This window comes from Pelodiscus sinensis, chromosome 7 (assembly GCF_049634645.1).
Source record: "Pelodiscus sinensis isolate JC-2024 chromosome 7, ASM4963464v1, whole genome shotgun sequence".
In the NCBI taxonomy this organism is placed as follows: Eukaryota; Metazoa; Chordata; order Testudines; family Trionychidae; genus Pelodiscus; species Pelodiscus sinensis.
In genome coordinates this window covers 46,984,462-46,996,728 of record NC_134717.1, presented here as the reverse complement: position 1 = coordinate 46,996,728, position 12,267 = coordinate 46,984,462, and the positions used below count along the sequence as shown (strand labels likewise).

Sequence of the window (12,267 nt, the reverse complement as noted above, 5' to 3'; positions counted from 1 at the left end):
CCGAAACTACTTGTAACTCCTAGACTAGAAGTCAAGTTGACCTGACCCCTTTCACGAATTCAGAGATCATATTTTCTAAAAGTCAGAGAGAGTCCTACACAGGCTACATACTGCACCTGGACCTGCCCAGATTCAGGAAGCTGCATTAAGTCCTTTTCTTTTAGGGTATCCTAGGAAGCAAACACACTACTTCTTCCAGTTATACAATGTCAGTCCTTCCGTTGATCCAACTTTGTTTATGAACAAAGGAGTTTTTGTACAATTTCCTACCTTTTTGTTCCATTTCAGATACACAATTCACATCTTGGCCATACCTGGTACACAAGTGCCCATGTTGTCTAAAGTGTTGTAGACTTTTCCTCTTCTGTGAGCCTTCTGAGTTTCTATATGAAGTGTTTGTTTTACTGAAGAGGGTCTGCAAGGTATGTCAAGGGGTGTTGTGAATGGGTGGAAGGATGTGAAATATGCTCTTTGTCTCTCTGTATCATAGAGCTGAAGAGTTGCTGCTCTGTGATTTGTTTTTGGCTTTGGGCCTGCATATTCTTTTAAAAGAATTGTCATCTGTGCACCTGAGCTCAAGATTGCTTGCTCTCCAGAGGTAACTAGAGTCCAGAATGTTTAAGTGCTTTAGCACAGAGTGGGTGGGCAGCCATCAACATGACTGTAGTTCTGCCCTCCTTCCTTCAATGCAAAATATTTTATCACTTTCTTTCAGATTTTAGCATCACTGCTGTCTGAATTTACTTGTTAAAACAATTAACAATAGAATCATATTCAGCCAGTCTGTGGTGGAGCCAGCATTGCACTCTGCTCCATTCTGTTGGTACTCCTGGAATACCTGAGAAGTATGTCACCATGTCCACTGGCATCAGCAGGAAGCGTCTGTGTGAGGAGAACTTGGGAGAAAGACTTCATGGTCGAAGACTTGCAGAGCCTTTTTGCACAGTACTTGAGTTGCCAGAATTTTTGCTGACTACAGAGGTAATTTTTTATCTTTGAATATTGATTACATGGATAACTTGTAATTCTCTAATTCTGGGACTATCACATTTTCAGCCTGGATTTGCTTCTAAATTGATCTAAACTGTTACATGGTTTAACTAAATACAGCTAGCAGATGCTTATAAGCCTGCTAAATCTGAGGTTTCTCCAATGTGCTCGTGTCAACTGAGTAACCTGTGACCTAAACTCCAGTGTCACTTTCTCAGCTGTTCTGTCACAGGGAATCAACTAGCAGCTGTCTAATACCACCGTCTACTTGTGGCATGCTCTGCATTTCTAGCAGTAGAATTAATGTACTGCCCTTGTGCCACAATTTCAAACTGTCTGTGATTTCCCTGCACTAAATAAAAGTTAATGTACAGTGGAGCCTTTGCATGTGTTGGGAAATGTGCCTCTTACAAGCATATTATTATAGTGACTACTTACACTTAAACAGAATATAGGAACTATTGGCTATGAAATGAAGTCCTGAATAAAAAAGTTCCAACAATACTAAGTAATGAAATGCCTATCAAAAGTCTACACAGGATATTTGGATTCCTTTCTTAGTGAATACAGTTCCTGTACATTTTAATGATTTTTGAAAGAAATACATTGTCTAGTTCCATTTTGTTCTATATACTATTCATATGCATATTCATATATATATAATAGTGCTTCATAATGTGCACTTAGAGAAAAATATACTCAGCAAGTTTATGGCGCTCATTTAATAACTAATAAATTAGGAGAATAACACGAAGTTGTAAAAGCTGAATGTTAAGATCAGCAATTTGCTTGTTTTAAAGATTTATATTGGGCTCTATCTGTACAGAAATAGTTGTTAAATTGATTCCAGCTACTTTAATTTAAGTACCTTTTTTCCGTTTGCTTATCTAGAGTCAGATGATGTTCACAGAGGCAGCCCTTTACATTTCAGATAATGACAAAAAAAGAACAGGCAGCTTAATGCTACCAAACTAGGGGTGTGTCAAATCTCTCTCTCTCTCTCAAGAATGATAAACTCAATGGGGTTGTCTATTTTTAACCTCCTGTTCTTTCCTTTTGGCAGAGTAATCAGTGTTAGCTGAGCTCTTTTGCTGAATGAATCCAAGTAACCCTGTTTGTTGCCTTCTGAAATGACCAGGGCATGCATACAAGTGTATTGAGGCTGCGGTAATGTATGAAGTCCAGTGCTGAGACACCATGTCAAATGGAAGCAGCTCTGGCGAGCACTTTTCTACAACAACAGTCAGTTCAGTTGCTGTCCAGGCTGGAGATTCCAGGATTGTTATTGCAATACTTAAGGTAAGACAACATTTGCTAACAGTTATGCTCTGTCTGTGTAGTGTTTAGTAACAGCCTATTCCAAATTCTGCTCATATCCGCATCTGTTAAGCATATACTGTCAATCAGGCAAATACATTTATTTTATTGCTTACGTTAGTATGTAGAAATCTCCTAACAAGTTAATGCTATTCACAGTGCATCACTTTTTCTCCTTTTTCTGTAAACTAAAACTATTCAACCAAATTATGTAAATTCTTAGGGGCCATGATTATCTCTGATTCTAAAAGGTGGCAATGTAAATTTAGGGTGCTGTCAAAAAGATGGATCATTATAGTACATCAAAACGTTATCCGTTTTGAGGAGTTAAAAAAAGGTATTTATTAACTCTGTTCACTAGATACTTTTCTTTCATCCCAAATGCACAGAGAGCTATTTGACTTAGCCTTGAAAAAGTGGGCTGTGCCCACGAAAGCTCATGATACCATCTACATGTTTTGTTAGTCTATACAGTGCTACCAGACCATTTGCTTGCTACTTTTTTTTTTTTGTAACAGACTAACTCGGCTACCCCCTGAAGCTCCTTGTCTTGTTTAGAGTTATAGCTGAAAAAATACCAATTAAAATTGTAGTCACCCTGTAAAAACAAAAGTGAATTGTCTTTGTCATATATTTGCTAGTAGAAGCTCTTGTGTATGCCCTAATGTTGATAAAGACCCACAGTATCATTGCAGTGGCTGGGGATGCTGAATAAGACTGGGGTTTTCAAAGCTGCCTAAGAGAGTTAGCCACCTGCCACTAACTGTAATTCAATGGAAGATGAGCACCTCACTCCCTTTGATACCTCTAATCTCTCAGACAAGGGGTTTTTGGAGTTTGTAAATCAGATTAAAGGCAACAACTTTTTGTTTGCTGACGTTAGTGGGAGTCAGATTTTGCATTTAGAACAGCATAGGGCTTTTTCTTTCTAGGAGAAAAATTTCCTCCTCCTTAGCAGATGTGGAAAGACAGGACTTGAGAGAGGCCACATACTGCGTGTGCACCATGGAACCTCTAGTCATGAGTGGCTCTGCAGTTTAGTGGGAATTTAGAAGTGTTGGTGGGGTTTGCTACCACATTAATCCACCTGGCATTTCTCCAAGCAAAAAGATAAAGGCACAGATGCCTTGGAGTTTACTCCATCCCAGAGTAATTGTTATTCAGCAGCAGCCCAGTCTGTTGTGTAAGATTCCTGGCTCCTAGTTGTGGAGGCTCACTCCAACACTCTGCCTGGCTCATGATCTATCTGCTATAGAGCTGACGGTGGTTAAGTGTTTAGTAACATTATACATTTAGATCAGATGCTTTAAAGAATTCTCAAACAATGAGAATTCTCAAAGAATTCTCAACAGTATAGTTTTGGAAATCTCTCAGTTCAGTAAGAAATTAAATGAGTCGTACTTACAGGAGTAAGAAACTGCAGGATTGGGCCCATCACTTTCTAATTTTTATGTTCCTTTTGTCATTTTCTCCCCCAGCTTTTGGTTGTTGCTTTAAAAAAAACCTTCACTTGTTAGAGAAAATACTGTGATAGATTACCTGGCACTAACAGAACTCTGGGTACTGAAGCCAGCTGGGTTATGTAAAAATGACAACCCTTATGTCTGCCTTAATTTGTTTCTGTTCTGGGAGGGTTAGATAACCAGTTCACCATGCCCCTTAACTGAGAGAAATCCTTGCAAACTCCAGCTATAAATATGTTATCAATTCCCAGGACAGAGAAGGGAAAAATGTTATTTTTAGTCCCTGGTATGATTTTCTTTCCTTTTCAATACCATTTTGACTACTGCCTGGGTAGAGATTGGATGAAGCAAGAATTTGGGGCCTCAAATGACATTTGATTTACCATTTTTATGGCATCCCATTTTTCAAGTTTGTATTCACTGGATTTTGTATACTTTGGGACCTGATTGTGCGATTGGATACATATAAGTGGATCTCTGTCCCCAGGGAATCCACTGGAGCTATGCTGGAGTACAAGATCCATATGGGCCTTAACTGCTATGTTTTGGGGGAAGGGATAGAAAAAGTGTTTTCTGGATGACACACGCTGGGTATTTGCCTTTGTTTGCCTTTTAGTGTGGGAAATGGGTGCAACTTCAGCTGGCTGAATCAATTCCAAATGTATTAGAAATAGGCAGCAATCAAGATGAGACCAAAAAACTACTACAAGATCATGAACTCCTCTTGGCTAAACTGAAGGTAAGGAGTGTGGTATGGATAATTGGAGATTTTTCTGGTCTTGTTACAGCTGTGATGTAGACAGACTCAATGGGCATTTCTACACAGCAGCATTATTTCGGAATAACTGAAGTTATTCCGAAATAACAAAGAGCATGTCTACACAGCAAGCCATTATTTTGAAATAATGGCAAACTGGAGGATGACTTATTCCAACTTCTGTAACTATCATTTCACAAGGGATAAGGGAAGTTGAAGGAAGAGACTTCCCTAAAGCCAAAAGCCAAACTGAGCTATTTTGACTTCAGCTACGCAGTTCACGTAGCTGAAGTTCATAGAATCATAGAACACTAGAACTGGAAGTGGGACCTCAAGAGGTCATTGAGTCCAGTCCCCTGCTCTCATGGAAGGACCCAGTACCATCTAGACCATCCGTGAAAGATGTCTGTCTAACTTGTTCTTAACTATCTCCAGAGATGCAGATTCCACCACCTTCCTAGGCAACTTATTTCAGTGTTTAACCACCTTGACAGTTAGAAACTTTTTCCTTGTATCCAACCTAAACCTCCCTTGCTGCAGTTTAAGCTCATTGCTTCTTGTCTTATCCTCAGAGGACAAGGAGAACAATTTTTCTCCCTCCTCCTTGTGACACTCTTTTAGCTACCTGAAAACAGCTATCATGTCCCCTCTCAGGCTGTCTCTAGACTACATGGCTCCATCAACGGAGCCATGTAGATGAGGGTTGTAGGCAAAGGGAAATGAAGAGGCGATTTAAATAATCGCCGCTTCATTTAAATTTACATGGCTGCCGCGCTGAGCCAACAAACAGCTGATCAGCTGTTTGTCGGCTCAGCGCGCTAGTCTGGACGCTCCCCTGCCGACATCAAAGCCCTTTGTCGGCAGCCCCGTTATTCCTCGTGGGATGAGGTTTACCGGGGCTGCCGACAAAGGGCTTTGATGTCGGCAGGGGAGCGTCCAGACTAGTGCACTGAGCCGACAAACAGCTGATCAGCTGTTTGTCGGCTCAGTGCGGCAGCCATGTAAATTTAAATGAAGCGGCGATTATTTAAATCGACGCTTCATTTCCCTTTGCCCAATAAACAAATCTACATGGCTCCATCGACAGAGCAATGTAGTGTAGACGTACCCTCTGTCGTCTTCTTTCCAAACTAAACAAGCCCAATTATTTTAGTCTTCCTTCAGATGTCATGTTCTTTAGACCTTTAATCATTCTTTTTGCTCTTCTCTGGACCTTCTCCAATTTTTCCAAATCTTTCTTGAAAAGTGATGCCCAGAACTAGACAAAATACTCCAATTGAGGCCTAATCAGTGCAAGCACAGCGGAAGAATAACTTCTTATGTCTTGCTCAGAATACTCCTGTTAATGCATCCCAGAATCATGTTTGCTTTTTTTTGCAACAGCATCACGCTGATTCATATTTAGCTTGTGGTCCATTATGACCCCTAGATTCCTTTCTGCAGTACTCCTTCCTAGACAGTCGTTTCCCATTCTGTATGTGTGAAACTGATTTTTCCTTCCTAAGTGGAGTACTTTGCATTTGTCCTTATTAAATTTCATCCTAATTACCTCAGACCATTTCTCCAGTTTGTCCAGGTAATTTTGAATTTTGACCCTATCCTCCAAAGCAGTTGCATGCCCTCCCAGCTTCCTCGTTGATGAAGAAATTGAACAAAACCGGTCCCAAAACAGACCCCTCCGGAACCTCACTTGTTATGCCTTTCCAACAGGATTGTGAACCATTAATAATGACTCTCTGAGAATGGTTATCCAGCCAGTTATTAAATTGCATATCTTAGTTCAGCTTTTGCCTTGCTGTGTAGATGTGCCCTATGTGTACAAGTCTTTTGTTGTGATCTGTTTGTCGGCAAAAGAATAGAGTGAAAAAAAGTATGTCCAACCTTTGCTGATGTAATGAATGACAGTAAGACCCCATAATAGCTCTTCAATAGAAAACTAAGTTCTCTAGTAATTGTTTTTCTGGCAGAATTAGTAAAATATTATGTTTCCAACTGATGCATTATTGTCCAATAAAATCAAAATTGATACAGTCTTTAGTACCTGCTAAAGACAGGAAATTCAAGGTTTTTATTTGTTCTGCTGGGCTCTGAAACATTAGATTGGTTCATAACTATGGTAACAACAATAAAAGCAATCATGTGTTTTGTACATGTGAAATTAACATCCCAGTCACTTTTTTCCTATTATGATTGATGTACGTTAAGATAGGAATAAGGTGACAACATTAAGCCAGTGATTGGCTTGAGGAAGGAAGATGATAGCTAAATCGTAGAGCTAGGGCCAGCATTAGGAAATAAAGGGCATCTTAGAAGCAGAATATCATTGTGACATTTCTGAGACAAGAAGGGTAGTATGGCAATATACTGTCACATTAAATTATTCCTATTTTGCTGATGTGAGAGAGCTTAAAATAAACTTTGAAGAGCATTCACTTTCCTGATCTGAAGGAATGGATGCAGCTTGCATAAGCTTAAATCAATTTAATTTCTTTAGATTCTTGTGGGTGCTCTAGGCCATTGTGACGTTGTGTTTTGTCTGTTTACATTGAAGTTTCTTGATTATATTGTGTATTTTATTACATTCTGATTTTGTTCATATTTTAAGACCATAAATATGAACTGGAAAAGATGCATTTAATATTAGTATTCAGGTGTTGTACCACTCATGCTAAGGTAAACCTCAGCCATATGTGAGGCAATACAATAAGGTAAATGTAGACTGTAATTTAATATGGTGTATGCAGTGGAATTTGGATAGCACAAATGGCAATGTTTAATGAAACATACATCAAGGACTTAGTCCTGCTTTTCTTGACTATCCAAATGTCACATCACTATTGACTTCAATTGTGAGTATGCTTGAAAATGTAGTTTAATCCAGTTATCCAACTCAAATATTTAGAGGTAATTAGGATCTAATTTACTACCACAATAAACTGAATTTCACCCTCCAATAATAGGAAATAATCTTAAATGCAAGACGCAGAAAACATCATAATCCCAAACACTAGCAAGCCAAAATAAAGTTGAAGATTTTAAGCCTCACTTGTCAACACAAAACAACCCAATATTACACGTATCTTATTTTCAGGGCAGGGAATGCTCACCCACAAGAGATTTTATGGATGTCCCACCTGATATTTACAGTGATAAATGTACACAATAAAAATGGCCTTTATTGAGGCAGCAACATGCCAGCTCTCTACTAAACAAAATCAAATGCAAGTCTTAGTCACTCTCTCCCAATCATCCTGGAGTATCTTTGCTGGCAAGGTGAGGATTAACGTGTCACCAAAAGTTCCTGTCCATGGTTTTCTCCTCTGTTAATCTGAGCATACCTGGTGCCTGTGTACAGTAACAATAATTTTTTTTAAATCCCTTGGTGAAGCGTCAGTGGTTGTCCCAACCCAAAACTGATTATTTTTATTGTGTTATGGGTTTTAGACTACAAAATCTCCATAGATATCTCCATTTTTATTGGGCATAATGAGCAAAAGGGAATAATCATCCAAGACTAACAGCTGTTCTGAGATGTTAGCCCATGTATGTGGCTAGTATTAACTAACTGTTCATCCATCCCCCCTCTCCCCACGGCCAATCCTTCCTTTTACCTTTGGTTTGTTCTTTATTCAGCTTCACTCAGCTTGCTTAATGCTCATAAATAATAAATGCATAATAGAAAAAGTGATTCACTACTATTGTCAACTATTAAACATAGTGCAATTGCTCATCTCCTATTTGTGGGGAAGTGTGTGTAGATCCCAAAAGTTCATAAATGTGTATACACCTGAACATTCATATTGTAAGTGGAAAATGTCGTGTTTGTCATGCAATACACATGATAATCTCCTGTTTAAAAAGTCTGTCATCCAGTCAGGAAGCAGAAACCATATCATATGACTTAGGTGACAAATCATATACCACTAAGGAGTAATGAACAGTTAATTGAACCATTCCTTTGACATCACTTTTTGCATAAACTCTTAATGAATATTTTGAGCAACTACTATTGTAAAAATCAGCATTTACTAGTGAACAATCCACAGGAAAAGGATACACTCAAAACAGATACTGTTCTCCATGAATAAGCCAGCCAGCTCCAATACATGTACACAAATATTATCATTCCTATTGACTCTGTTTTTTAACAAAAGCGAAACTTTCCGCATGTAGTGAGCTTATATCACTTCACACAGGTAGCTATTTATAAATTACCAGACCCCATAATCAATGGTGTCTACAAGACGATGATTCTCAATCTTTAAAGTATCGATTACAATAATCTTTAGCACTTATTTGTTCATGAATTATGCCTTTGCTGTGTGACAAGGGGTAATGTCAGAGCCAGTAATGTTCTACAAACCTGAACATTTAATGCCAAAAATATGACTTATTTACAGAAGATAAAAAGGAAAATTAGAAATGCAGAACTGCGAAGACAGAGGTCCAAGAAAGTCACACAATTACAAATGCTGGATAGTACTAGTCTGGAAAATCTTGTATTCACAGTTGTTAGACAGTTTCTTGTTCTTTTCCCCCTCAGTGATCATAGTTAACACCTTTAATTTTGGAAACTGAGAGCTATGCAAATGCATTAACAATAAAAAAACATTCCTGCTTAGTTGTTGTTTTTTCCCTTTAAATACAGTATATTTAGCTCTTCTTTCATGAGCTACAAAAACTGACAAATCCATTGGTCGTCTACTTCCTACCGACTCAAATTTGTTGACACAAAGTTCACTATAGTTTATGCTCACATGTATTTTTGGTGTTAGATCCTGGAGTCTGAAATACACTAATAATACTTTAAACAAGATAATAGCAAAGCTGAGGTGTGTGTGCAAGCTATTTTAGAAAGAAATTGGTTCAAATTTTGGCAGCATTCTGCCATTGTATCTCAGATTTTTATGTTTTTAAACTTATTTTTATTTTGTACATAACAATAGGAAAACATGGAAACTAAGTGCATACAAGTTCATGTATAATAATTCAATTGTATCCTTAAAATCTATGAGAACAGGCATTTGAAGGATACACAGCAAAAGTTTTCAATTCAAAACACTATGAATTTTATCATATATTGAGATTATGGCAGGGTATAAAAGGTCAGGTTGTAGAAGGTTTTAAAAGATAGAGTAGACAAAGGAAAAATGAGAAAACAATGCAACATTTAACTATACACAGTAGCAAAAAGGAAAAAGGGGATAAGAATATTCAAAATTTTGAATTTTTGAAACATTTTTTAAAACATTTTATGAAAGATAAAACTCCATAAAATACAAATAACTTTTACAATTTGATTTTTTGTGAAATTGTTTTCCTTTTTTTGATCAAATCTCTTTAGTTTTATGTGATACTATGAAATTGTTTTAAATGATCTTTGCAATACATTCTTTAATAGTTTTTGTTTAGCTAGATTAAAGATTCTATTCTGTTTTTATTCATATAGTTGTAAATGTGATTTAATTTGCCATTTTCTCTGTTATCACTCCTGTTATAAAATTGGAGAATTTAAAATCTTGCAATAAAATAAAGGTAAAAGCTCTGATACTATAAACACTTAAGCATGTGTCTCCAAATTGAGCACGTGTGTATCTGAGTATAGGATGTGGCCTACATCCCCAGTCTGACAAAGACATAAGCAGCTAAGCCATCCCACCTGCTCAAGTCTTTGCAGGATTGAAGTCTAAGTATCTGTGCAAATATTTGCAGATAGATATTTGAATGTGACCATACTTGTACATAAAAACTTGATGTTTTTATTTGTAACTGAACAAATTTCATCCTGCTTGATTTAGCCTCTGTTTGATTTAAAACTGTTTGATTTAGCTGTTTTTGATTTAGCCTCTTTCTCCTCCCCCTGATTTGTGCATTGTTAGGCTCAAAGATATTGCAAGCCATATTCTTCCCTCATTTATACGTGTTGGAGTTTCATCAGTGTACCCTAGCACAGAATTTTTCATAGAACTCAGTTTACAATACTTTTGATGATACATGAACAGGTATATAATCCAGTTTTCCATTCCAGAAAGCAATTGGTTCTGCAGTGCTAACAGGAGTTAAAAATAATGCCAACCTATTTCTTATTAATATAAACAGATAAGACTCAAGACATTGAGGAAGCACATGTCTTGAACATGAAGGCTGGGATTTAAATGTATAGCCACTTTTCTAACTACAGCCAGCAGAGTCGTCATTCTTATTATAAATCATACATTAAAAGTAATCACTTGCCTATTTTGAAATGTATTAGACAAAAATTACCTAAATGTGTTTCATTTGATAGATCATATTGGACCCTATTCACTGCTGGTATAAAGAGCAGCTTGAGGGCAGCTAAGAATGTGACCCAGTATTATGTTACACTGAAATCTTGAGTATAGTAACTTTTAAAAGATCTCAATTTAAAACATTGATGGATTATGAAGAGGAAAATGTTATTAACCAGACTGAAAGACTAAACAGGAAATGATAAACATTAGGCTAATCTAGAAATATGAATGTGCATACAACATTAAATTATCTAGTTAAATTCCTTTCTGTACATTTCATTCATATCTGTAACATAGTTGTTTTTACTGCCTGGGTTTTATATTTCTAGCATAATCACAGAGTCTAATAATAGCATGAAAAGATTAATGCAATTTGTGGGGAAACAATGATTTAAGAGATTAGGCTATAGTGCAGTCACTTAATTTTGTTTAATGATAACTAATTGATTACTAAAGCTTGTATATATTGTCACTTGTGTTATGGATATATACTCCAGAGCATGGATCTGTTTTGCATTCAGTAGGACATATATCCAGGGCCTGGAAATACTAAGCCATTGCACATTTTTTTTATGCATGGATTATTTTAAAACTCCCCTGATCCTGCAAACGTTCATGGACATACTTGACCTCAAGCACATGAATAGTCCCATTAATTTTGACAGGACTTCTCTTATGAGCAGAGCAGAGCACATGCCTAAGTGTTTTCTAGATCAGGCCTTAACTCCTTTTTTTTCCTGGGATATGACTTGTCAGTAATCAAGAATTATAGATCTGCTGCTGAGTCTTTAAAAACTAACCAGAACCATCAATGGCCAGAAAGTCTTGTGGAAAACTCCACCCCTCCTTCTGTGATGTCATCAGCCTTGACTCCTCATGCTTTGCTGCACTTCAGCTTTTGGTAGACCTGCTTCAGCAAGGGGTTTGTTTGTTCATTCGTGCTTGTTTTTGAGGAGAGAGGGTAGTCTGAAAATTTTTTCAAGCTTGACTCACATTTTATTTTCTAAAATGGGATGGGCGAGAGGAGGGGAGAAGAGAGTTCAGCCAAGTCTTCCAAAGGTCAAAACTGCTCTGCATGCAATGCTGCTCCCCAGCACAGGTTCCTAATTCAGCCTTTACATCAGAAATCCTGCCTGGAGAAAATACTGGTTTTGATCTTATATTTCACAACACTACTGTTTTGGGTTAGTGTGTGTTGCCAGACTTTGGATTATGCTGTGTTGCAGCCCCCAGTAAGACAAATACTGGCATTCTTGATTTGTCTCCAAAGCTCTGTTTTTTGTCATGTTTAAGAGCCACAGTGAGCTAGAGCAGGGATACTGCAAATATAATAAATCCATTCTGCAAATTTAACTTTCATTTAAAAAAGCGCAATTAATAATCTGGCCCATGTACCTGTAGATTGCTCCTAATTACTGTATTTACTCCAATTCACAGAGCATAAATTGGAAAACAGTCATTTATATGC

The 12,267-nt window shown here is 37.4% G+C and overlaps 1 protein-coding gene across 6 annotated transcripts in view; it reads left to right on the top strand.

Annotated features, from left to right (window-relative positions):
- The first annotated feature begins 693 nt into the window (after nucleotides 1–693).
- Nucleotides 694–12,267, top strand: part of CCDC141 (coiled-coil domain containing 141) — a 163,361-nt gene continuing 151,787 nt past the window's right edge. For 3 of the 6 annotated variants that reach the window (XM_075933728.1, XM_075933727.1, XM_075933729.1), the window contains exons 1-2: nucleotides 2,033–2,289; nucleotides 4,387–4,509. In XM_075933728.1, the coding sequence (XP_075789843.1) occupies nucleotides 2,188–2,289; nucleotides 4,387–4,509 (225 nt within the window). In that variant the 5' untranslated portion in view covers nucleotides 2,033–2,187. Of the gene's footprint in view, nucleotides 982–2,032; nucleotides 2,290–4,386; nucleotides 4,510–12,267 lie in introns of those variants that run through there. The other 3 variants (XM_075933726.1, XM_025182788.2, XM_075933730.1) reach the window with 3 other exon arrangements.